At 32.3% G+C, this 27,866-nt stretch overlaps 1 protein-coding gene across 1 annotated transcript; it reads right to left on the reverse strand.

Annotated features, from left to right (window-relative positions):
- LOC123654897 (acid sphingomyelinase-like phosphodiesterase 3a) lies at positions 1-26,904 on the reverse strand. The gene is made up of 10 exons (XM_045590754.1): positions 26,795-26,904; positions 26,717-26,733; positions 23,705-23,773; positions 21,429-21,588; positions 20,935-21,137; positions 19,014-19,171; positions 7,294-7,462; positions 3,927-4,039; positions 446-651; positions 1-223 (listed from the first exon to the last, which is right to left on the reverse strand). The coding sequence occupies exons 1-10, from the start codon at positions 26,902-26,904 to the stop codon at positions 1-3; spliced, it is 1,428 nt and encodes a 475-aa protein (XP_045446710.1).
- Between the last annotated feature and the right edge of the window lie 962 nt (positions 26,905-27,866).

A 27,866-nucleotide genomic window follows, 5' to 3' on the forward strand; every position in this document is an offset into this window, starting at 1 on the left:
TTAAAGCACAACGATACATATAATTAGGATTAGTATCATGTTAACAAGCGGAGCGGTGAGCGCAGCGGATCTCCCGGACGCAGCAAGAGCGCTAGCGGCCGCTTCCACGCACTGACGATACGCGATATGTTCTAAGCAAGTAATGGCACAAAAGTGTTGATGTGCGCATGCGCCGTCACAATTGTCAGCACTATCATGTCTGACGTTGTATGCACGCAAATACCTATAGATAAGAAAACTTTAAGTAAGATAGATTTTCAATTAAAATATAGTATATACATTCTTAAACTGTTGTTTTAAAGTACTTCTTTCTAAGAAAATAAGCTTTGCATATAAAATTTATTATATAAATACGTTATACTAATACGTTTCCATAAGTCATTTCAGTTCCAATAAAAATTAAAATCAAATTCTTCTTTCATAACATAATAAGAAAAAATATTACTTGTGAAACATCGTCATTTCTTGAGTCGTGCCTATTCTCAGCTTGTCAGCCAGATGATGAAGCGATTCCGCAGAAACATCTCTCAGCACGTAGTACTGAGTCAGGTTGTATTCCGTGACCCACTCCGCTCCCGCTCCCGCTCCCGCACCCACGCCGGCCCGATTCGCCACCGCCAAATCCAAATAAAATTGTGTATAGTCCAATACCTGCCGATTTACGTTATAATTTAATACCTTCATTATTCCGTGATAAAAAACCATTTATAATAAGAGACCAATTTTATTAACATACTATATTTGATATACAGAGTAATTATTATTTCGTAATTTTTAACTGAAAATGCGTAATTTTAAATTATTTTTATTATGACCATAATTAGACTCTAATTAGACCATAATTCGACCCATAATTATACCCTAATTATTTAAATAATAATAAAAAAACAAAGATCAAATTATAAATTTTAGTCGATGTATGTAGGTAGTATGGCGATTTTGACGAACGACGTAATGGTCACAGCACTGACTTATGGCTGTTACGCTGGCGGTCGCGAATTCGATCCCTACACATGGCATACATTTGTATTGGCTATTCAGATGTTTGCCACGGTCTGGGTGTTCGTGATTTTGTATTGCATATGTTTCCGAACCCCGATACAAGAGTAACTCCTATTAGGGGAATGCGAGACCTTTATTGAAAATAATTGTGTTTGCTCGCAAACGAAAAAAAAACCGACTTCACTTACATCGACAAGTAATACAACGTAGATCGACGAAAAAATAGTCAAGCAACTACGCGTTATTAAAGATTACTCAAAAAGTAGTTATCAGATCTCGATAAAATTTATATGTGACCACATGATAAACATCAGCTTTCGATTAAATTAAAAATTATCAAAATCGGTACACCCAGTAAAAAGTTATTACGGATTTTCGAGAGTTTCCCTCGATTCCTCTAGGATCCCATCATCAGATCCTAGTTTCCTTATCACGGTACCAAACTAGAGATATCCCCTTTCCAACAAAAAAAGAATTATCAAAATCGGTATATCCAGTAGAAAGTTATGCGGTATAATACAACGTAGGCCGACGAAAAAAGCGTCAAGTAAAAACACATTATTAGATATAACTCGAAAAGTAGTTGTTAGATCTCAAATGAATTTAAATGGGACCAATTGGCACACACCACCTTTCGATTAAAACAAAATTTGTCGAAATCGGTCCACACGGGCAAAAGTTCTGATGTAACTAACATACATAAAAAAAAAAAAAAAAAAAAAAAAAAAAAAAAAAAAAAAAAAAATACAGTCGAATTGAGAACCTCCTCCTTTTTTGGAAGTCGGTTAAAAAGGTGTATGTGTGCAATTCAAACACCCCAGAAGTAAAACTTCTGAAAAGTAGACGAAATATAAAATACTGAGTAATGTATTATATAACATTCCCTCGGCGACCTAATCTTTAACGTATAATGTTTCTTTGTCTTGACGCATTTTCTTTTCATCAGGTTTCAAAAGAAAGGTTCGAGGTACTAATGAAGTTTCGCTTTAAAAACAATTTTTGTGTCATTACTTTATAATAAAAGAAATTGATTGTTGCCAATTATAAATTACACCTTTTTATTTGGTATCATAATATCATAGTGCTTTTGTTACCATTGATATGCTTTACTTTTTCTTCGAGTACAATCTATAAATATATAGAAATGAATACCTACTTCCCTTGGCCATGACATAACTTGAGAATAACTTTACCGGATGATTATTTTTTTAAGTTTTCTAATACTTTGTAAAATGTCTTACGGAAAGCAAAAGTAAAAGGAGTTGATATTTTGTATTAGATAAATCCAGAAAGGTAACAACTTTTTAACTTAAAGCACTTAGCAGTTGTACCAAAAGGACTAGTCTTTTGGGTCAAAAAATATATTTTGACAAAAGTATGACCTGAGTGACTGACAATTGAAAAAAAAATACTATGATACTTAACAATAATGTTGGTAAAATATCAGTTTTTAACTTACGAATAACGTATATTTATTGGAAATTAATGTTTATTTAACCCGAAACGTTAGTTTCCATCAACACTAAAATGTAAGTATACGTAGTGTTAAGTTTCTGATACTATAACAAGACTTTTAATACTATGTTTAAATTATTTATTTATTTATTTTATTAATTTTATAAAAATTAAGAAAAATATTCTCTACATGCCAGAAAAAAAATGAAATAAATAATTTTAATGCAAAAGAGTCCATTGCACTTAAAATTTCTCAGTTTTACGAGCACACCAACTGAAAATAATTGGCTATTTATATTTCTTTGTGCTTGTGAACAATTTACCCGTCACAAAAATGTATACGAAATAAATAATGGAAATTTTGTGAATAATAAAAATTTATCAATCAACTTCTAAAATGTCATACAAATTCCCTTGACAGATTATATAACATTTCTGTAACTTCTTTACAGACTGTCAGTTTATTAGTTATCTTTTTTTTTCTCCACTTTTATCTTAATCACTTACGTCCTAGGGGCAATTCAATTGGTTTTATTTTAACAATAGTCCGTTACTGATGGTAAATCTTTCTCCAGATAACATCAGACGTCTATTAAGGAACGACAATGCTTTCCCGTTTATATCGCTGTAAGTATTGAAAGCCACGTAATTATAGGAACGGGGGTATTATTTTCCTTTGATGTACTCGCGATACGGTTGACAGCTCATTGATAGTGAGTGCCATTTTTATAATACGCACAGAACTATAGTGACATATTATGTATACAAGTTGCTTGTCTATTCTTCTCTACATAATCTACATTCCCAATGGGTTTAGTTTCAGTTTTAATTATCATTAATTGATTAATTAATACAATTTAATTTGTAAAATGACAATCCATAGAGATTTTGAAGCCTACTTAAATAATATATATTTTTTTAATTTTGATTTTATATATAAAAATGACACTGCAGCACAAAGATGAATAAAAGATGAAATGTTAAAGAGATTAATGTACGGAACTGTCAACCAAAGTCGATCTAACATTAAATTTATTTTTGATATAATATTCAAAAATGTTTAGAATTCCTAATGTGTGGGTAACACAAAAAATAAAATCGTACATATTAAATTTATTGTTTGATAGCTATGAAAATTATATAAGTAAAAAAAGTTACTGATATTATACTTATTATTGTGTAACAACTCAAACAAATACTTTTTTATTTAATAATAAATTTTCATTTAATATTCTGTTAATTTTTATTTAATAATAATCATCTAAATCAGTATACACAGAAAAAATTATGAAGCATCACAAATAAAAAATGCAATCGAATTAAGAACCTCCTTCTTTTCTTGAATTCGGTTTAAAAAAATATCCAATTTATTTCAGTCGTTCAGAAATTATGCGTTTTTATTGTGGTAACTAATTTTTAATTATCTACCTATATAGATATCGGACTACATTAAATTATTTTCTACTCACCTTACCAGTGTCCGAGTCGAATTTATAAAGCCTGAGACCTGGATTGGAAGCTCCCGCCGGGTCGTGGTGGGGACTTAGGGATGGTGCGAGGAATGCCCACGAGACAGGTTGATCTACAATGATGACATACTCTCTAAAAATTACATAATTGTTTTGTCTAAGTGCTATTAATGCACTATGAGATGTGCTGAATAACTCATAATAATTTCTGAGACAAAATCCTCCGATCTTCTGTAGGTTAGGTACATTCTTCACCTTTTCGGTAATATTTTTTAATGAATACATTTTTTATATTAAAAGTATACATTATAAGTATTTTAAAAAATTTACGATGTATTGATAAAAAATATCTTTACAGAAACTTAAACATGATATACATTAAGCAGATTCAAAATGATATGATTTAAAATGTTCGTGACCAATATTTTATACAAAATAATATATTATTAAACTACTGTATACCAAAACTAGCCCGCTTACTTAAATAAATAAGTCAATTACCTAAAAACTAATAAAACATAATTGACCCTGTAAAAACTTCAATAAATCTTTATCAAATTAAAATGAAAACTCACAAAAGAGCAACATAAGCGCAATAACGTTTAAATAGAAACGAAAACTCATTTTGTGAAATTTTTTTTTCACTCCCCACTTATCATCAAACGATATCGATTTAAAACGTTCCTGTAAAATTGTAGGCTATGTTGAACATGCAAGGCCTTGCTTCACGGCATCATTAAAGCGGTTTCGAAAAAGTTAGTTCGTGTTTAAATACACACGCAATTATTAACTACGTTTAAACATTTCAGCGTCGCAAACTAGCGTGAAAGACGAAATAGTACGATTGATATATTTTGATGCTTAGAATCTTACAGAAATTACAATTTTTTTTCTTATTTAACATGCACACACGGTCGTATGTCATAAGGAAGGCAACTTAATGTTAGGTAATATCCGGTTGATTAGATACAAGTAGAACATATATAATTATATTGTTACACTAGCGACCCGCCCCGGCTCCACAGGGTTGCAAAAACTATCAGTGTTCATATAGTAGAATATTATGCGAGTATTATACATATAAACCTTCCTCTGGAATCACTCTATTTACTAAAGAAAACCGCGTCAAAATCCGTTACGTAGTTTTCAAGATCTAAGCATAAGGACGCGGGAAGCGACTTGGTTTTATACTATGTAATGATATAGTTAAATATTGCACCCAGACTCTAGGCGGAAATCGAACTCACAATAACCCTTGGAGCAGAAAGCACTGCAAAATAACGGGTTAGGCTGAGGGACGTCTTTTTTAAGTTTAAATTTTTTAATTATATGCATCATTCAACTAATCTTCATGCGTCAATGTGTGCGTGTAGGTCACACTTACATACAGAGCTTTTGTTTATGTGTGAGAGAATTCGTTACCGAATTTGCGACCTACATACTTTCTTTTTGAGTTAATATAATATGTTTTAATTAATTATTAAATATCGTATCATTTAAAATATAAAGTAACGTGAATTTATTATTTAATTTTATATTAAAATAAATTTTAGATATTCATTCCACTCCAGGGTAACAAGATATCACATCCCTGTGGCATTAAATTTAGTCTAATTACTGCTGTGTGGCTACGGCACTAAAGAATTTAGCCACCCCCTCTCTTCCCGTGGGTGTCGTAAGAGGCGACTAAGGGATAACAAGGTTCCATAACCATCTTGGAAATTAAGAAGCCGACCGATGGCGGGGTAACCATCCAACTGCTGGCTTTGAAATACACAGGCCGAAGACGGGCAGCAGCGTCTTTGGTGCGACAAAGCCAGTACTGCGGTCACCAACCCGCCTGCCCAGCGTGGTGACTATGGGCAAAACACATGAGTTCACGTTATTTTTGACGTAAACTTGTGGAGGCCTATGTCCAGCAGTGGACTGTATAGGCTGTAATAATGATGAATTACTAGCTCGGTTTATTTTTAGTAATCGAACCTGGAATTGCTACACCTTGAAAAGTTTCGAAAATATTTTTGAGAGCTATTGCCGAATTAATACTATAATATTGCCTATAATAATACAATTGATACTGAAGTCAAATATCTATTTTTTTTTTTCATTCTTATGTGCATGTCTATCGGTGCGTAATTTAGCCGCTTATCACGTCAAAACTACTGAATTAAAAACAAAATGAGATATTTAGCATTACATAATAAAATAAAGTAAAATTACAAGAACAGGTTTAACAAAGATAAGACGACTATTCGGCTCACTACACAAAAATCGTCGTTATCAAACAAATAAACATACGTAGAGATTTTATAATTAATTATATATGGATCTGTTTTCTAAATCTGTTCTGAATATGTACCTGCAATTCTATGTTCAAATCCACATTTCGTTCACTGAACCATTTCAGGTTTGAAGCTTTACCGCCAAAGTGGAGGTACACTTGCTAATGTCTACTAGCAAAATATCCGTGCATTCGATGTTAATCCGAGCGTGCCTACGCATCATCCGCTGGAATTTAGGAATTCACGTCTACTAGCCACATTTTGTATCTTGAATTTTAAACGGTCAACGACAAAACTGCAGAATATATCAAAATAAATCAATATATACGAATAAATAAAATTGGAGTGTTTGTTTGTTTTTAATATTAAAATAACTTACATTTTTTACAATTTTTGTATGTCTGTCTGTCTATTTGTTCCGGCTAATCTCTGAAACGGCTGGAACGATTTTGACGGTACTTTCACTGGCAGATAGCTGATATAATAAGGAGTAACTTAGGCTATTTTTATTTTAGAAATTTATTTATTTTATAACTCTGTGAACCTAAAAATAACTTTTTTGCAAAATTCCACTCAGACGAAATCGTGAACAAAGCTAGTAAAATAATAATAAATAATATTCAATCCAAAACCGTACTATTATTGTATTTTTATACCGAAATCAGAAATCATTATTTTGATTATAATGCTTCTCACTTTCTCTCTCTCACACATACACACAAACACACACTATCTCAGTTGTGATTTCGATATTTAATTCAATACATGGTATAAAAATGAATATTTTGAAGTGTATCGAATAGTAAATGATTTTTCTAATTCGACACATTTTTGCTCAATTCGCACGCCATTAACCAACTCAAATATGTTAATGCTTACATGCAAAAAGCTTATGTTATATGGAAATGTACTTTGCAAGTATATACGGCGTAAGTTCAAAGTAATACTAATACTGAATTATTTTAAATCAAATCACTATTAGAGAACATGTACAACTTTAAGGTATAGCTTGAATGTAGTTAATGTATTTTTACTCAGTACGTTTGCTGTTTATATATATTCTGTAGATATATAAAATAATTTACCTTTATCGTATATAACTCGAAAGGTGTCGACGTGCAGGTGCCCAAAGAACTGGCCGGCGATAATCTGCGCGTGTCGTCGTACTAATCGAAGGTATTTAGAGTTGGCGTCGAACGAGTAAGCGTTGTATCTGGAATCCGATCCCGGCGCTGCGTGTCCCACTATGTAGACCTAATAATAGTAACTGTTTCAGATTAATCTTATACTAATAAAGCAACACAACACAAGCAGGATATATCTTGCCCAAAATTTGTAACAGCTCTACTGAGAAATCATTTCGATGATAATAATTGATATTACATATCTTAGTAAATAGTGTTGTGTTCCTGCAACGAATAATATAGAGAGAATAAGAATAAATTAGAGCTGGCAACGCATTTTCAATGATTCGTGTATTAGAAAAAAAAATTAAAATAATTAGAATTTGAAGTCTATTCCAAAATTATTTAACAAGAATGCGTTGAAGCAGATCACAATAGTAACTAAGGTAACTTGTTAAAATCCGAAGCACGTAAATAATTAAGTGAAGTGGAATTTAGATTATTTGTGATATCTTGGAGCCCTTCCTCGATATAATACTCATTTGAAATACCATCATAATTTCAAAGCATGGAGTGTTTTCCAGGCATTTGAAGAGTTCTTGTTATATTGAGTCAATTTTTAAAGTTCTAGTGGCTCACATTATTATGTCCTCAGTAAAATTTCTGTAATTTTTTTATGTTATTATAATAAACACTATACTCTAAGCTGCTATAGTTCTAATATTTTAGTGGTGCGTAAAAACACACAAAGTACAAATATGATTTAAGAACATGATATATAATGATAATAATTTGTCGTGTACGGAACTATGTAGCTATATATCTATTATGGCTTTAAGTGTGTGGTGTGGTATCAACCAGGCATCGTATTGGTGGGAAAATTTTCGAAGCATTCCTTAAGAAATAATATATGATAGTATAAAAAATATGGCGAGTGACATAGATTGAAATAGCGCTGAGCTGTGATGCAGATATTGACATTTCAATGCGCGTTTAGCATTTTTTTAACTTACTGTTCTGTATTTTAGAGTAACTATTTAAATAAATAAAAAAAGTGTTCGTAAGGAGTTAATTTAGACTGACAGACATACTTTTTTGTATTTAGGATTATCTTAAAAGTATTATTAAGTAGACGATAATTGAAAATAATATCCAGTTGTGGCAAAGGAAGGTAAGAAATGCTTTATCTAAAGATATAATCTTGCAAATCACCACATATCTATACAAAACGAGGTTGTATATGTGATTTAGCTTACTAGTAATATTCTGTTGTGTAGTCATGTGTATCGTTTGGGTTCAATGCGTAATATGACCGCATGTATGTTATATGAGGGTAATAGTGCAGTGATTACTTATAATAATATACAGGTACTTTGCACAGATACTACAAATTGTACTATTATTATATATTATTATATATTATATATTATTGTATTTATTGTACAAACCATACAATTTGACAGACCGACCGACCAGGCACGTTCTTTATAGAATCGTAAACTACGCGTTTGATCATGTCATAGTCTTCAGCAAAGTGTTGTGCATGAGCCCGCAAAGGTTTCTGAGTTGGTACGACCAAAAACAAAATTAAAAAAAGGCGTAGAGCATCACGCACAAGGTACAGCTAGCTAATTATAAATATTAATATTGTAAATATTTTAGTCTTGAAAATTTAATAGGAAATAAAATAAATTTTTAAAATAATTAGAACGTTCATGTTACTTCTTCGGTTTGTTCGAATACACAAAACAATCTCACCGGCCTTGAAGCGACTTTTTGTTGAAATTACCTTTGAATCCCCAGCTTTCCGAGGCGACAAAATCAAGAATAAATTGATTTCGCAAACACTTTGTAAGAAAAAACAAAACTTACGCAAATCATTTTCCTGTATTCACATTTCACGGATTTTGTTACATAAAGAGTTCACATTTTTAAAAACAGCACGAAATGTTTTTATAGCTACAATAGCTTATTGATTAACGGTTGCTGTCGATGACCTATCCATGTCCATCTCTATTTTTTTTTTTACTAGAGATAGCTTTATGACGTAACGTCCATACAAATTGTGTAAAAGTTCTATCACTGTTAGAAAAAAAAACGATTGTGCTTTAGACCACAAGTCTGAAGTAAAACTTCTGCACAATAGGCCTGCACTATGTCATAGATATACGAAACGTTCTTTACATATGAGAGAACGTTCTTCAAATAAAAAAAATACTTTAAACATACTGCAAGTACTCAATATATCAGATAAATATTCCATTATTTGTAAAGAAATCATTATACTCGTATGTATTATTGCATCGTGAACGTCATGACATTAAATTTTTATTTAGTAAAAGAATGTAACAGTCAATAATTCTCGTTATTTATTTAAAACGACAAAGATATAAATTGTAAGCTCTTCGACCATCCTCAGAGCACGTAGTATTAGTATTTGCATGTCACCCAATCATCGCAAAAACAATTTGAAAATATAATAAGGAAAGTCATCTTGATAACCAATAAAGCTACATTCGTAAACATGCATATATGATGTAATACTTATGAATTAAATTTGAAATAGTGGTCAGAAGTAACATCGTCTACGGTCCATTCGTATTCGTATTCGAAATATTTTGTGCTATTTACTAAAATATATTTTATCTGGTCAAAAATATTTATTCTCAATATCTAAGATTTTATTTTTGTGTTACCCACATTAGGAATTCTAAACATTTTTTGAATATCATATCAAAAATTGACCGCTCCAGCGGGGTTCGAACCCGCGTCTCCGACTTACCGTGTCGGTAATGCGACGCGGTAAGTCGGCTCCGACACGGTAAGTCGGAGACGCGGGTTCGAACCCCGCTGGAGCGGTCAATTTTTGATATGATATTCAAAAAATATTTATTCTCATGTAAAGATACATAATTCATTTAAATGAAAAAAAGATTATAAAGAAAATATTTTCGAATATAATTAAGACATTAGTTCTAGCCGAGCGTGTCCGGTCACAATAAATTCAACAGAATATACGATATCTTCAAAAAAGTGAGGGTAGAAAAGTGTTACCATTGATGGTACCAGTCACTATGCATAATAGAACAAAAGAATAAAAAAAAAACATTTTTTATTATTAAAACATAATTAATTTTATCGTAAAACGCAATAATATTATAATAAATTTTCTTTTTCAATAGGTATTTACACCTAAAATTCGTCCAGTCTTAAAAATCAATACCAAAAATAACAACAAACTGAACAAATCCTACTAAATAATCATATTTTACATTATAAATGTATTCTTCAAGACCTAGATTACGGCTTGTTAGTTGACGGTATCATAACTAGCTCGCCGGAACCACAGCGGAAGTCCGGAGCCAGGTTCGTAAATTACGAGATTAGAAATCCGTTTGTGTAATCCATACGAAATTTATACAAAATTAATGTAATTTTTTCGACCTACATACTATTTTCATTTCGATCTATATTTTTATTTTCAAAAGAGCGAGCTTTAAATGATTGAAAGAGTAGTAAGAGCTTAAATACTAATGACGATTCGAAGTAGTCTTCAGCTGATATTGATACAAGACTTCAAATCTTATCTATATACATATAATAAAATGGTAGGAAAGTCAAAACTGTAGATTAAATATTTTTTTAAAAGAATACTTGGGGTGTGATCTCTAATCGATACCGAAGCCAAAAATATAGTTTTTAGAGTTTTTGTCTGTTTGTCTGTGTGTATGTCCGGGAAAAATTTAAAAAGTACTGCATGAACTTACTTCAAATTGGGCACGAATATTATTAAGAAGTCGGGTCAATATACATATAGGCTACATATTATCACGCTATCACCTACGAGGAACGAGCAGTGAACCTTTATTTCTTCAACGCATTCTGTAACAACGTGTTATTAACCACGCGTATTTGAATGTTGTTGTTGTTATTATGTTAATAACGATGCTATAAGTTAGCTTCACACTATAAATAAAGATATTCTGTAGTATATTTAGTACCAGCATTGCACACGTGCGAAGCCGGGGCGGGTCGTTAGTATTAAACAAAAGAAATAATCAAACCATCCTAGAAATGTATCCAAATAATTAAGTATTGGATGTCTTGCACACTGATCACTAAAATTAAATTTGCACCAACACTCACAGGTTCATTACCGTTCAATACAAACATTGAGGCCGTAGAGACATTTTCATGTGGCTTGGATGATAAAAATTACACAATTATTAAGACCAACGTCATTCTGGATTGATAACGAACATTTTTTTAAACCATAATTATTTATACAAATAACCGCTTTTTACTAATTGCATATGGATGTATACACGATACATATAACTAAATAACATTTTTTACATTTTTTGTCTGTCTGTCTGTCAGTCTGTCTGTTTGTTCCGGCTAATCTTTGAAATGGCTGGACCGATTTTGACGGGATAGCTGATGTAGTACGGAGTAACTTAGGCTACTTTTATTTTGAAATTTTTTTTGTTTTATATCTCTGCGAACTGAACAATAACTTTTTTGTTCAATTCCACGCGGGCAAAGTCGCAGGCACAGCTAATTAGAACTATAAATGGGTCGGCCAGTGGTGGAATTTCGACCATAATTAATTTAAATAACAGATTTTAACATTATTTAGGGTCTGTTGTCAAAGACTGTAATAGTTATTCTATAGTAATAAACAAAAGATTATATATGCATGTGTGTCTGTGTGTATGTGTGTGTGTGTCAAATGCGTTATTTTAAATAAATATCAGCATTCTGCACTCCTTCCGCAATTTTCGTTAAAAGGGATACAAAGTTTTTACTTCACTTATTAATATATAGAAAATACTAGCTAACTTGGCAAACGTTGTCTTGCCGCTAAACGCTATTTAAAAATAGGGGTTGATCATAGAGGGTTGAAAATTTAGGGTTGTATGTATTTTTTTATGTTGTATCGTAAAAAAAAAATAAAAAAAAATAATAATTTACCTAAAAATTAAAAAAAAATTAGGGGTGGACTACCCTTATCATTTAGGGGGAGGAAAAATAGATTTTGTTCGATTCTCGAACCTCCCCAATATGCACACAAAATTTCATGAGAATCGGTCAAGCCGTTTCGGAGGAGTTTAACTACAAACACCGCGACACGAGAATTTTATATATTAGATAATATATAAGACAAGCCTCCATTTGTCGAAATACCACCAATCCATAACACGTAACCGAAAATTAAACATAATTAACAGAACAATGCCCTAAAACAGTGGAATGGAGTGAGTCTTTCAGGATAACAAAGACGCATCTACTTCTATCACAATATGTGACCCAAATCAACGACGAACAAAATATTGCTTCATTAAAACGAAAACAAAAGCCTAACTTTTTTTAATGATACCGAATGTTCCAACAATACAGTCATAAGTGTTTATATTGTAATGAATTTTTAAAGAGATTATACTAACGTTACTACACTGACTTACGGCCAGCTTCAATATTCTATTTCTGAATTTGTAGATAGAATTTTGACGTAAGCTTCATACAAATTGTATCAAAAACCTATTGTTAGCTGGCGAATCTATATACAAATATAATATTGAAAACAGCCATTAGTCAATTTAAATATCTTTTTTTTTTTGTATATGCATCATGTGAGTTGACATTATTCATCTTACATTACACAATCATTAACATGTTGTGCTTTATTCATCTATTAATTACTACAAATAGTAAATGTAAATACTTGTTTATCGGTGTGTGTTAGTTCTCACATTCTTCTTTCTTTTTGTACATCTATCTAACATTCTTTCCATACGTCTTAAGGCTGGTCCTTAAAATAGGACGATAGAAGTGAAAACTTCATGGGCGATCGCAATCAAGCAATAACGCAATAAGTCCCGAGTTCACACGATCAAACCTTTCACCGTTCAGCAGCGAAGAGTAACTGTCTGTATCTTTCTCGCTCGGTTACACTCGGTGGTCCCGAGTTTACCCGATCGAGCCTTTCACCTCAGAGCGTAACAGATCAGCTTAACTTACTACCTAGGAAAAAATGTGTGTGCGGTGCGCCAAAAGAAGTTATCACTTCAAAAATAAAATAAATAAATAATTTATTTTAGATTAAACGTCCATAGTATTAATAATAAATGAGGCTGTGCGGCTTTAAGTCTGCCTTCCCTTTGATATTCTTTACATAACTGTACAATAAAGATAGAAAATGAAGGTCCGTTTTATGCATGATGGAAAGAAAACAGATAAAACCTATGACCTTAAATTGCCGTGGCCTTAATTATAAACTTTATAAGTGCCTGAAAAGGTTTTGAAACATATATATCTATGTATATACTACTATAGTAAAAAATTTAATTAAAAATGAAAAGGCTTTTAATCAAAGGAGGGTGGCGTTATATGATTTTACTGTAAAGAAAAGGTTGTTATTATGATGGGTCTGTTACTTTTTTTGAGGACAAAAATTATGATCTAGAAATAAAGAAATCTTCTTAATGCCAAATTTTGAAAGGAACTCGTTTTTAATATAAAATCATTAAATTATAAAAATGTTACGGTCGCAAAATTCACAAATGAATAAGAACCGTCTTTATATAGTCAGTTTATCTATATATTTAATACTTTCTGGGCAGGTTGATTAATTTTTGTACAAATTTTTATCATTTAGGTGTTATTAATTTCTATACAATACGCTGTTAATTTCACGTAACATTTTGTATTTGAGTAAGTTATTTGAGAAATTTTCTGAATTCGTTACAAATGTTGTGGAACCAATTTATTTTTGCGTCACATATTCATGACGTTCATCTAACTCCTGTTATATCACGTGACACCTCAGACATGTGAAAGCGTGTAACTTTCAGTATTTTTCTAGGACAGAATTTGGCGCGTAAAATATTGCGTTTACGTTATCTAATTTACGTTATTATAATATTGTCTTCTGCTGGTACTAGTATAAAATTCTATAGTGTTTGTTACGCATTCTGCCTCTAATATCCCACTGCTGGACAGGCCTATTTTACCATATTAGGAGAAGGATTGGAGCTTAATCCACCACGCTGCTCCAATGCGGGTTGGCTGATATGTTCCTACTATGAGTAACGATCGCTATCATGTATGTATGTTAATAACCGGGATCGACGGCTTAACGTGCTCTACGAGGCACCGTAGTGAGACCCACAAGGACAGTTATCCAAACTGGAAAGAAATATTTGTACGAATACATCCATCCCGAGCGGAAATGGAACCCGCAAGCGTCGGTGTTATAGGCGAGTACTCGCACCACTACACCGGAGTGGTTGTTAAGAACCTACTTATTGTAAAGAATCACGATAGCTAGATAGCTGATATCTACAATTAACATACCTAGATACATATTTCACCTCGACATTTCTAATGGTTTGGAAATTACGCGAGTGAAAGTGTAACGCGGAGCTAGTATTATATAAATATTAGTTTCACTTGATCTGTTTAAGTAAATTTCCAAGTCTAAACTTTGTCTTAACCCTTAATTAGGCGCATGGGGTCACGGCCATTTCAAATTGAAAAATATATGTCTTTGAGAGATTTGAGCGCGCTCACGCTCACTCTAGCTTCCTAACTTCCCTCAGGGTACGCAAATCAGTCGCTTCCAGAACATCTACGCATATGCATTGGTCGCTTTTCTCTAGAGCGCTGACCCCATGCGACCACTTACGTGATTTTTTATTTGCGGAGGTAAGTTTTTATTTTCATGTTTTTACTTCGTTTATATTCGTAAATTGGTAATTTTTTATATTAGTATATATGTATTTATATACCGGCTATTTAATTTACCTATTTTTGTGTTTATTTGCACAGACTTTTTCTTTTATTTTTAGTTTATTGATTTTTTAAGTGGCTAATAATAGGCAGTTATTGGAATGGCTGGAGGTGGCCGACGATGAGCAAGATGTTGCTAGTTCTGCTTCGGAAGACAAATTAGTAAACGGCAACGCTGTGAATAGTTCCCATATGATTCTGGTGGTAAAATTGAAGAGTTCGCAGATAGTCAAGTTATATCATCTGAATCATCGGTGGCAAAAGTGATATCGATTGCAATGAACAACCTTGCACTAGTTATAATTTTGGAAGAGAAGTAGAAATCTGGCTATATTTTGTCATCTTCTAAAGTTATCCGGCATCAACGCATTTATCATACTCAGATCGAATGCTAATAAGAATATTACACATACAAGACAGATTTTTTTTTAAATTGGCAGCAGCACTTATAGAAAGTCACAAAAAGCATCGTATTAGCAGCTTGAAAAATGACTCCGTGAACCACATGATATGAAAAAGACGGTGCATCAGTCAATATCTAAGCGCGGACGTTGCTCAATGTATCCTAGGAAGAACGACAAAAAAGTGCCAACCAAATGTCGTAAGTGTTGTAAATTTGTTTCTCAACAACACTTTAGAGTATACTGCGTCGATTGCAGATAAAAATAATCAGCTAATGAGACTTATTATTTTTTTTTTTTTTAAATAAGCGCATCGGCTAAGTCAAATATTATGTAGTTTTAGGAGTAGTTAGAAGTTTGTCATTTTTTGTTTAAATTTTAAGTCAGAGCTATATTTGTGTTTATTAAAGTTGAAGATAATAAAGAACACTAATATTTTATATAATCCAATCATTGTTTTATTTATTTCATACACTCCTTTTTCAATCTTGTTTTTGGGGTCACTCGAGACCCCATGCGACTAATTGTGTGATTTTCTTAATGCGCCTAATTAAGGGTTAAATTATAGCATGAATTATTTGAACTTAGTAAATTAATTTATAATAAATAATTGAATCGTAAAAATCCTTATAATTGAGGTTTGAATTTGTAGAAGATTTGGTACCTATTCAAGTTTCTTTCATCTAAGGGGTCAAAAACCGCTAATAGATAGTAAACGCGATTATTTCCTTTTCACGTAATTTAGGTGGCTTTTTTTACAATGTTATTACCATTCCTTATAGCTAATAAATCAAAGAGATTTTTTTAACAGAGACTTTTATTTTTTATTTATTTATTTATTTATTAATTTTTTATTATTATTTTATACAGCAAATCTCCAAGAATCACGAAAGTTATTTAGAAAAAATAAATTATTTATAAAAGAAAACTCAAGGCTAAGCAAGTATTCAAATAGAAAGCAACATTAAAAGGTACATAAACGTATACGATATATACATACGTATTATGTAACTATACTAAACTCCCAACTAATCAGTTATATTAATGGACAATAATGTCAAAAGGGGGCGAAAAATCTTAAATTATGACCAATGTAAAAATACTTTCAAATTTAGAACACATGCAACAACACAGACAAGAAATCTATACATATAATAAAATGGTAGGAAAGTCAAAACTGTACATTGAATATTTTTTTTAAAGAATTCTTGTGGTATGATCTACAATCGATACCGAAGCCAAAAATATGGTTTTTAGAATTTTTGTCTGTTTGTCTGTATGTATGTTCGGGATAAACTCAAAAAGTACTGCATGGATTTACTTCTTTGGCACGAATATTATTAAGAACTCGGGTCAACATATAGGCTACATATTATCATGCTATGGTGACCGAGGACGAGCAGTGAACCTTTATTTCATCAATGCATTCTGTAACAACGTGTGATCTAACGACGCATATTTGAATGTTATTGTTATTATGTTAATTACCATGCTATAAGCTAGCTTCACACTATAAATAAAGACATTCTATAGTATATTTAGTATCAGCATTATACCCATGCGAAGCTGGGGCGGGTCGCTAGTAAATTAATAATCTTATATAGGGTTCGATCCCCGCACATGACAAACATTTTTATTGGCCATACAGGTGTTTGCCGTGGTCTGGGTGTTTGTGCAGTCCTTGTGGGTCTCCCCACCGTGCCTCGGAGAGCACTCATAGTAGGGAATATATACGCCAACCCTCATTGGAGCAGCGTGGTAGATTAAGCTCTGATCCTTCTCCTACATGGAGAAAGAGGCCTATGCCCAGTAGTGGGATATTACAAGCTGAAGCGAAGCGATAAAATTCTCGTATCACAATGTTAGTTAAAATACTCTATCTCTATTTTTATGAAGTTTCGTGTGCATATCGGGTAGGTCTGAGAATCGGCTAACATCTATTTTTCATAGCCCTAAGTTATAGGGGGGGGGGGGGGGTTAAGGGGGTTTATAACATATATGGCAAACAGCGTTTGCGGGTTCAGCTAGTATAACTATAATTATGGTGGCAGAAAAGATTGTACCTTTAATCAGAACCGCCTAAAAAACTAGTGAGTTTATAATTTATAAAAATAATAACAGGTTGAGCGATGAATAATTATGTCCTTTTATAGAACGCACGCTATTTGGTGACTGACGAAAGCTAAAGTTAGATATTACATTTTCTTTATAATATAAATTATCAGGCATAATTAAAAATATCTTTACGTTATTACTACAGATACTTTACTGTACTTGAAAGTAGGTTAAGCACTCTTTTAAGGAAATTTTAGTTCGTTTCCTTTATTTTTGTAACTCGTGATTCCAATAAAATTTGTAAAATCCTTCAACTAGCTCTATATTAAATTATAATGATTTAAAATTAGGTTGGAAATGTTAGTATTTATATATTTTTTGTATTTATTTCCAAAATTATGATTGGAAGATATAAGTAACAGCCGCTATTTTATTATCGTCACGATAAAAACAATTTAGTCATGGCCAGCAAGCAGCCTTGAATTATCGGAATCCCTAGAATGAGATATATGAAGAATTTAAAACACACTTTAGTTGCAAGAACTGCGAATATATCCAAAAGTTATTTAAAAAACATGATTTTTTGTTTATTTAGTAGGTATATAATAGAAACGCACATTTTTGGTAAAACATTTGTGTAAAAAAATCATATCATATTTATAGTAATAATATATTAATTATTAACAAGTGTTTGCTCTAGCGATGGCGGATTCATTCTTTACCCGTGATGTGTCTTTAAGCTATACAAGTTTTTTCGGCGTCTACATACACAAATATTTTGATTTTTCTTGTGGACATCGTAATGTTTCTTGCGATCCATTGAGTGTGAAACTTATGTTCATTGTACACATATATAATATTTGTTTGACTAGCCCGCTGGTGCAGTCTGTAATTTTTTTTTGTGTATGTTACCTCTGAACTTTTTACTGGGTGGACTGATTTTGATGATTCTTTTTTAATCGAAAGATGGCGCGTGTCGTATGATTGGATTTAAATTTAATTGAGATTCAAAAAGTACTTTTCAAGTTATATAATAATGATATCTACAATCTTGTTTTTTGCTCTTGGGTTTACGGATTCGATTCCCGCTCCGAATCCGGGTTCTACATATGTTAGTTTATGTATACACTATATTATTTACTTAAACAAATAACAAATACATTTAACTATATCAGCCATCTGTTAACTAAGGCAAAGGCATTATAGGTGGCGAATGCTAGCGCGACCCCATCTCGCCCCACCCAGGCGGACGACTGCTCACACGTGGTGGTTTTTTAGTCAGTAGAAGTCTGACATAACCCTTTGCCGCGCTAGAAGGTATCCATGATGGATTTTCCCCACGTAAAAAAAAGGCACAGGCATTATGTTGCCTACCTTAAGAACAGATAACCGTGGGCGTATATCAATCACATTTATATTCATGTCTGTTCTTACCATTTCCTTGTTGGTTGTTGCTTTTTCCAATGTTTGATTCAGCCATTCCCACTGCCGTTTCGCCTGCGGGCTATTTGCTTCACTGACGCCGAAAAGGTTCGTGTTTAGGGCTACGATTCTTAGTTGGCTGTGTGACTGCTCTATTGTGTAGTAACCACCTACGATGAAAATATATTTCCGTTTAGAATATTCATTTCAATTAAACTTGAAACACCTAAAAATAACATAATACTAAACTAACGAGCTTCAGCTTAGTGTAATGACTTAAATTTTAGCAAATTTTCGTAAGGTATATTAAAAGTCCGGGTGAAAATTTGAAAGGCCGGAAACGCGCCTGCTAATCCTCTGATGTAGCGGATGTATGTGGATGTTGTTTTCACTTACCACCAAGTAAGCCAACTGTCCATTTGCCCCCTCTTCTATAAAATAAAATTAAAAAAGTCTCTACTTTCAATTCAAGGATTCATCGTTCTAATACAAGGTGTAACTAACATAGTCTAAACTTAACTATTCATAGCAACAAAAACTAAACTAAAATGAAAATTGAAAACTGAAATGGATGCTCGAATAAAGTATTCTTTCAAATCAAAAAACGCTTTGAAAATAAAGTTTGAAAAAAAATCTTAAATCGAAAGAGAAAACATTTTGAAATTAAAGTAAAAGCAAAAATCAAATCGCTTATAACGAAACTCGAAAAACACCAAGAATTGAACTGAAGCGTTGACTGTTTTATCTTTATCCGATTAGTAAAACTGAAAATAGCTTGGCGTCAAAGTAAAATTCTTCAGTATCCAGCGTAGAGTACAATTCAATTTGCAAAAGTTTTTTTTTTTTTTTTTTAAGATATCGCAGTGAGCGTAATTGCCAAAATTTCGACTAGGATTTACACAATGGATATTTGTGAGAAAGAATTGAGAACAGTTTCGATTAGTAGTTTTTTGTCTTTGTTATATCATTTCCCTAACTAAATTTAGTGTATACGTTTTTATTAACAGTTTTTTTTCCACAGGAAAATTTGGAGCAGGCCGACAGCAGAAGTACCTCAAGCTTACAGATGATCACAGATAAATAATACTGTTCTCACGTTGCGTTATGTTTCTGTGGTAAAACACAATAGCTTTGAGGCAGGGTAAGGTCAGGTAACGCTCTTGCTTCTAGTTTTGCAGACGCTCATAAGCTACGGTATCCGCTTAGAATCAGAATGACCGTACGCTTGTTTGCCATCTAAGTAGTTAAAAAGTAATGTGTTTTTAACCGGCTTCAAAAAAGGAGAAGGTTACTCAATTCGACTGTATATAATATATTATGTATATATTCGGGGATAACTTCGTCGTTTATGAACCGATTTTTGACAATTCTCTTTTTATTGGAAAGGTGATATCCTAAGTGTGTGTGTGTCTAAGTGATAGCGTACCATGATAAGGAAACCAGGACCTGATGATGGGATCCCAGATTAATCGAGGGAAACCCTCGAAAACCCGCATAGCTTTTTACCGGGTGTACCTTAGCGATTTTGATAATTTTTAATTTAATCGAAAGCCCATGTTTATCATTTGGTCAAATTTAAATTTCATCGACATTCGATTACAACTGTTGCGGAGTAATCTTTGATAATGCGTATTTACTTGACTATTTTTTCGCCTACCTAGTTTTTTTTTTTCGTTTGCCACAAGCAAACACAATTGTGAATGGTTTATGTTATTGGTTTAACGAAGACTAGCTATATGTAAAATTTTTTACGTTTCTGATTGCCTAGTGACTGATATACATAAGTTGTCGGGTCTAGAACACTCGTGAAACATTAATGAAAGTAAGCTACTCAATAGTACTTATAATACCCTTAATCAATACTTATAATAAATACTCTGTATTCTTTAGAGTATGTACTGTTGTACAATAGTAATTATTTTGCGATGCTTACCGTTTTTTAATGTTTGTAACGCTTCCATTGGTAGCCAATGACTCCAAAGATTAGTTAAAGTCTCAGAGGGTGCTGGATCCGTGTGACCCAGAACAGGAAATACGAAGTGGGAACTAAATGTAGTACGAAGAAGCTCCGTCACGTTTCTGATTGCCTGGTACCTATCGTCTTCATTACTGGAATAATGTGCTGCGACAATGTCTCTGCAAAAGAAGCAATGAATTTAAAACGTAAATTATTTTCTCACTGTGTAGAGTAGATTATATAATGTTTTTTTTTTTAAATAACGTCAAGAAAATAATTTATTTATAAATATATATAGGAGTAGATATTTTCATGAAAACATCGCGGAAACTCGTAATCCTCGTCAATTAGTGAAAATACGCAAAAGATTATTTGCGTTATAGAGGTTTAAATCATAACAAGAACGATCCGACGAACAATAATTTAATATAAAGGATTATTTATCCACTTTTATTAACTTAATTACTCACCCTGTCCATAGAACAAATTCAACATTTTCAGAATGTCTTGTTCTCATATATTTAAGTGCAGACTGTATAAGTTCTAAAGAGCTATCACAGGAGTAGTCCCCTAGGCGACCGAGTGCTCGATGGTGACCTGAGCTCCCACGCTCGTCTGCTCTTCGACAATCTATAAAAAATATTTTTTTTTATTATACAAACCATTCGCTGATGGGATTTCCCATCAGTCTTGAATAAGAAATAAAATCATAGAAGTTAAATATAATTTATATGATTTTATTTTTTATTAATATGATCAAATTATATTTCTTATTATATTATTAATATTTTATGCCTTAGCACAGCACAGCTATTATTTAATATTGAGCCTAAAAATGTTCTCACAGTCTCTTAAGTAGCAAATAAAGCCAATATAAGTGTGGCGGTTTCTGTAGATACGTCATTGTATTGCTTAAATACACTATCCATAATATAATGAGCAGTGAAATATAATATTCCTAATGCAGTTGATAAATACATTCTTGCATGTAACTGGAGTCCATTCCTTAAAAATTATAACGATAATGGTTAAAAATTAAAATGTTCTATTCAGAATGTACGTAAAATATATCTACTTGTCTAAATTGTCATAAATTTAGAATATACAATAGAGTTGATTAGGCTGCATATATTAAAAAAGAGAAAATGCACTTAGCCGATAACTTGAAAGAAATATTTGAGATAAAAATAATACTCATTTGACTCTATGTTATTCGAACCGGAAATTGACGAAATCGTATTAAAGTGGTAAAAAGATTATTTTGAGAAAAAAATACTGTTCCCGATATTGTTATGAGATATTCGTGGTTAACTTTTGACGTTTCGGTAGCGTTCTGTGAACTTCTGTTCAACTCAGTACGCCACAAATATCAAATTGCATAATATTTTTTTTAAAAATCGCAAATTTATTGAACATAATTGTGTTTGCAGACAAACGAAAAAAAATCGACTTCAATTACATCGACAAGTAATACAACGTAGATCGACGAAAAAATAGTCAAGTAACTACGCATTATGAAAGATTACTCAAAAAGTAGTAATCAGATCTCGATAAAATTTAAATGTGACCACATGATAAACACCAGATTTTCATTAAATTAAAAATTATCAAAATCGGTACATCCAGTAAAAAGTTATGTGGTATAGTACAACGTAGGTCGACGAAAAAAGCGTCAAGTAAAAACGCATTATTACGAGTAGATATAACTCGAAAAGTAGTTGTTAGATCTCAAATAAATTTAAATGGGACCAATTGACAAACACCACCACTTTCGATTAAAAAAAAAATGACGAAATTGGTCCACCCGGTCAAAAATTCTGATGTAACATACATTACAAAAAAATACAGTCGAATTGAGAACCTCCTCCTTTTTTGGAAGTCGGTTAAAAATGACAATTTTTTAATTAAGTACAAATTATAAAAATGCAAACAGAAATAATTTGACATTGACATTTCGACATTAAATTAACCTTAAAACCTGTAAGGTTTTAAGGTTAATTACAACACTAATACATCCTTAAATGAATGACATTATAGTTAATCAAAATAATGAAACTGTATAATTAAAACATTAACTGACGCTTGCCGTTTGTATTGGTACTAGTATACAACACTGGTAGTAATATTTCACTAGCTGTGCCCCACGATTTCATTCACGTTCAAATGGGCTACCCAACACAAAAAGAACTTTTCAAGTCGAATTACTAATTCTTGAGATTAGCGCGTTTAAAGTGAACAAACTTTTCAGCTTTATAATATTAGTATAGATGAGCAGCTAAAAGCTCTGTAAGCCATCATTCTCAGCGTGACTCTCAGCGGTAATGTTCAGCATTGTTTGACGCTTGTTTGTTTTCCATATTTTTTTATCTTATATCGTTTTTCAAGGAGTAAACTTCAATAGCATACAAAATTCTTATAGTACTTATGTCAACATAACTATGTGGTTCATGAGAATTTATAAAATACGCTTAACAAAATTAATAAAAGTGTGTGTGGGCGTGTGTTTGTTTGTGTGTGTTTTTATGTGTGTGTGTGTGTGTGTGTGTGTTTGTGTGTGTGTGTTTGTGTGTGTGTGTTTGTGTGTGTGTGTGTGTGTGTGTGTGTGTGTGTGTGTGTGTGTGTGTGTGTGTGTATGTGTGTGTGTATGCAATTTACACGTTTAAAAGCACAACGATTCTAAAGAAGTTTCACATCAAAAATAACAAAACGGTTACTGGAATGGGATTCATTACAATTTTATACGTACATCTTCTAGTATCGCCCTGTGCTGTGTATAGCGGGTCGTAGTGAAAGTCGGTTATGTGCCAGAAGTAGCCTGTAACAAAAATATTAATATAATTAAATTATTCAATCAAAATTACATAACATAATATTTAATTAAAAATAATTTTGACATTTCGGTTTAAAGAATCTTTATTTTTTCTCATAAGACATACAATTTCAGTATATAGTCACTTAAAATGAGAAACATTAAAAATAATATGAAACGGTATAGTAATGTTCGGTGCGTGTATCTATATGTTTTGGTGTGTGTGTGTGTGTGTGTGTGTGTGTGTGTATTGGTGCGTGCGGTCGTCTGTTGGTGCATGCGTGCGTATGTAGCGTGTATTTGTGTATTTTTTATGTATGCGTGCTTGATATAATATTATTAATGAATTTGTGTTTTCTAGTATTTTTTATTTATTTATTTTATTTTATTTTTTTTAAACTTTTTTTTTTATTTTTTTATTTTTTTTTTTTAAAGCCTGTATAGGCAAGTTAATATTACGTTTAATCAAAGTTACTAAGAATGTAATTTTTTAGCAATTCTTTAAATTTTGCCATGGACTTTACGTTAGTTATACATTCGGGTAAGTTATTATACATTCTAGCTCCATCATATTTTATATTTAATTTACCGTAATTTGTCCTGGTTCTGGGTAACTGTATTAAATTGGTATTTTTCCTGCGTTTACTATATTTACTGGGATTTTTGAGATCAAAACGTAACTGGGTTTGTAGTGTTCCTTTGAGTATTTTTCTGACTAACATGCATGTATTGTAGGTATATATCTGTTTTACATTAAGAAGCTTTGTTATTTTGTAAACATCTTTTGTAGGTGTCAAGAAATCCATTTTATACAGTACTTTTATTAGTTTATTTTGTGTTCTTTGTAAAGGTTGTAAGTTACTCTTAGCTGCGCATCCCCATATCTCAGTAAGATACTCTAGATGTGGTTTAACTAAGGTATTGTATATAACAATTCGTAGTTTTTCTGGTATGCATTTGGATAGATTTCTTAAGCAACCAAGTAAAGAAATTAGTTTTTTACGTATTTTCATTATGTGGGGTTTCCATGTTAGCTTATGGTCTAAAATTAACCCGAGATATTTTTCTTGTTCGGATATTTTTAGAATGTCATTATTTATTTTAAGCGTTAAATTTTGATTAATATTTTTGTTTTTAGCGGCGAAAATCATGTATGCTGTTTTGCTGGTATTTATTGTGAGAAGGTTATATTTAAACCACTCTTCAAGGGTATCAAGATCTTTTTGAGATTTTGCCATAATTTCATTTATATTTTCTCCATAGTAGAAAAGGCATGTGTCATCTGCATATAATATTATATCCCCAGTTAGGTCGAGTTCACTAATGCTATTAATGTAAATCAGGAATAATAATGGTCCTAATATGGATCCTTGTGGGACACCGTGAGTTATCTTAGCCATAGTACTTTTACTGTCGCCAATCTTGACTATTTGATATCGATTATCTAAGTAAGACTTTAGAATATTATATGCAGTGTCACTAAAAAGGTAACTAAGCTTTTTAAGTAAGAGTGGGTGACTCACCGCGTCAAATGCTTTTTTGATGTCAATGAATATGCCTACGGCCACCTGTTTTTTATCAATAGCACTTTTTATATTACTAACTAAGTCAATGGTAGCTGCTAAAGTATTCGACTTCGGCCTAAATCCATATTGTTTTTTAGAGAGAAAGTCAATGTCATTTAGATGTTGATATATTTGCGTGTGAAGTATTTTTTCAAATATTTTAGAGAGGACTGGTAAAACTGATATAGGCCTATAGTTACTTGGGTCAGTTTTTAGGTCAGATTTATAAATGGGACTAACTTTAGCTATTTTTAGGCTGTTAGGAAAAGATCCTTCATCTAAGCACTTATTTATACAAGCGACTAATTCATCCACTATTAAATCTTTTATACATTTTAGTGTTTTAGTATTTATTTGGTCGATACCAGAGCTCGAATTACTGTCCAAATTATTAATAATTTTCAAGACCTCCAACGATGTACACGGTTTGAATCTGTTTAAAAGAGTAGTCGATGTGTTTTGTTGTGTGAAAGGGTGAGTGTTTGGGTTGTGATAATGTGTAGGAATACAATTTACCAAAACAGAGCCAATCGTTGAGAAAAAGTTATTGAACGTATTACATATTTCTGTGCAGTCCGTAATAATATTGCCATTAATTACTAGTTTAGATGGGACATTGCAGTTTTTTACTTTGTTGTTGCTTAGACTGGATATTAAGTTCCACATCTTCTTAAGTTTCCTCCTGCAATTCTCAAAAGCATTGAGGTAATATTGTTTTCTTAGTCGTTTGATCAGTTTGTTAACTTTATTCTGCTCAATTGTAAACTGCTCCTTTAATTTGTCGTCCTTGGGATTCATTTTGAATTTTACCCATGCTTTATTTCGTATGTTGATATAATTAATTACTTCCTGTGTTATCCAATCATCCTTTGGTAAGTTTTGAATTTTAGTTTTAAGTGTTTTGTTGGCCTTTATATTTTCTTGAATGAATTGTTCCAGATTAGAGAAAACATGATTTTTGTTAGTGAAATTTTTTTGCGACATATCAGAGTAGAGAGATGTATAGTTAACTGCTTCGTATTGTATTTTTGGCTTTGGCACAACTATACGCTTTTTTAATTCAAAATAAATACATTTGTTTATGATCCGACATACTACATTCAATTAAACAAAATTGAAATGGGTGTTCTTTCACGTTCGAGCAGATATGGTCTATTATCGTTTTAGTTGTGTTCGTCTCTCGCGTACAATGTTCTACATCAATTTTATTCAATAAAATGTATCCTGATTCCCCTATGCAGTTTTGATACTCCATTGCTCGGGAGTCATTAGAGAGCAGGTTGATATTGAAATCACCAAAGACGACACATCGCTTTCGCTGTTCGAGATATGTTGAGAATCTATCCAAGAAGTCATTTACGTTTGTATCAGGTGGTCTATACACCAATCCTATATTTAGAGCTAGTTTGTTAATATAGATCCACAGGTAGTTATTTCTGTCATTGTAAAGCGATTCAGTTACGTCAAAGGTAAAATTTTTATGTATAAAGATTGATACACCACCTCCCGTACCACCAGATCGGATGTTAAAGACATGGGTATAGTTGGGTATTTGTATTGATTGTGCTTCATATTCTGACGTTAGCCAGGTTTCTGTTAGCAGCACAATGTGCACATCGGCCGGTATGTATTTCAGAATGCAAGTTAGTTCTTCGAGCTTTCCTGAAGTATGTAAGCTTCGCACATTTGCGTAAAAACATTTAAGGGACGAAGAGCTTGTAACAATATTCTGGTAATTATTTGCCAATTGGTAAGTAATATTATTATTATCGTTTAGTTGTGAATTACTTATTTTACTATTGTGTTGATTTGTTTTTCTCAGTTTTTTGAGGACCCTGTTATGATTTTCGGAACGCCTTTAATATATTTAATTGTTAAATTAGTTTCTCCTTTATCCGTGCGCATTGCCAGCTGCTCACGCAAGGTGCTCATATACTGTTTTTGTAGTAGTGTTTGATCTGAGTATATACGTAATTTTTCGTTCTTTATCTTTGTCTTATTACGCAATAAATATTTAACTGTGCTCTCAGATTCAAAGCAAACTTTTATGGGTCTAGATTTCCCGGAGATTTGTTTTCCCAAACGGTATATTTTAATTGGTTGAGGGGAATCGGGGCTTATAGTATGCAGGATATTTAGAAGTTTTTGTTTGTCTTGTTCTTTCATTTTCAATACATCCGAGTTTGTATCTTCCGGAATGCCCACAACGACAATATTCTTTGATCTCAGAGCACGTTCATGGAGCTCAGCGGCAAGATCTTCATAAACGGTATGCGGTGTATTTTGAAACGTAGTTGGCAAGGGATCGTTGTTCATTGTCGACAAAATTTTATCTTTTTCCATTTCTATTTTGGCAAAGGAGGATTTGAGATAGCATATATCAGAAGACACTGACTCACAAAGCTTTATATCCGTCTCGACTTTTTCGATACGCTCTGACAGATTACCCAATTGTTGCTTGAACGTACTCAGGGAGTCCTTGATGGTTGTAATTTCAACTTTTAAAGATTTAAGCTCTTCCGAAATTGCATGGT

The sequence above is a fragment of the Melitaea cinxia genome, chromosome 7 (genome assembly GCF_905220565.1).
Source record: "Melitaea cinxia chromosome 7, ilMelCinx1.1, whole genome shotgun sequence".
Taxonomy (NCBI): Eukaryota; Metazoa; Arthropoda; class Insecta; order Lepidoptera; family Nymphalidae; genus Melitaea; species Melitaea cinxia.

Coding starts and splice junctions, on each gene's coding strand:
- LOC123654897 (XM_045590754.1), bottom strand. CDS start 26,904: ATGAAGCACAATCAATACAAATACCCAACTATACCCATGTCTTTAACA. Junction 21,138..21,428: donor GAATTTGTTCTATGGACAGG/GTGAGTAATTAA, acceptor CTTCTTTTGCAG/AGACATTGTCGCAGCACATT. Junction 19,172..20,934: donor GTTACAAACATTAAAAAACG/GTAAGCATCGCA, acceptor TTTTCATCGTAG/GTGGTTACTACACAATAGAG.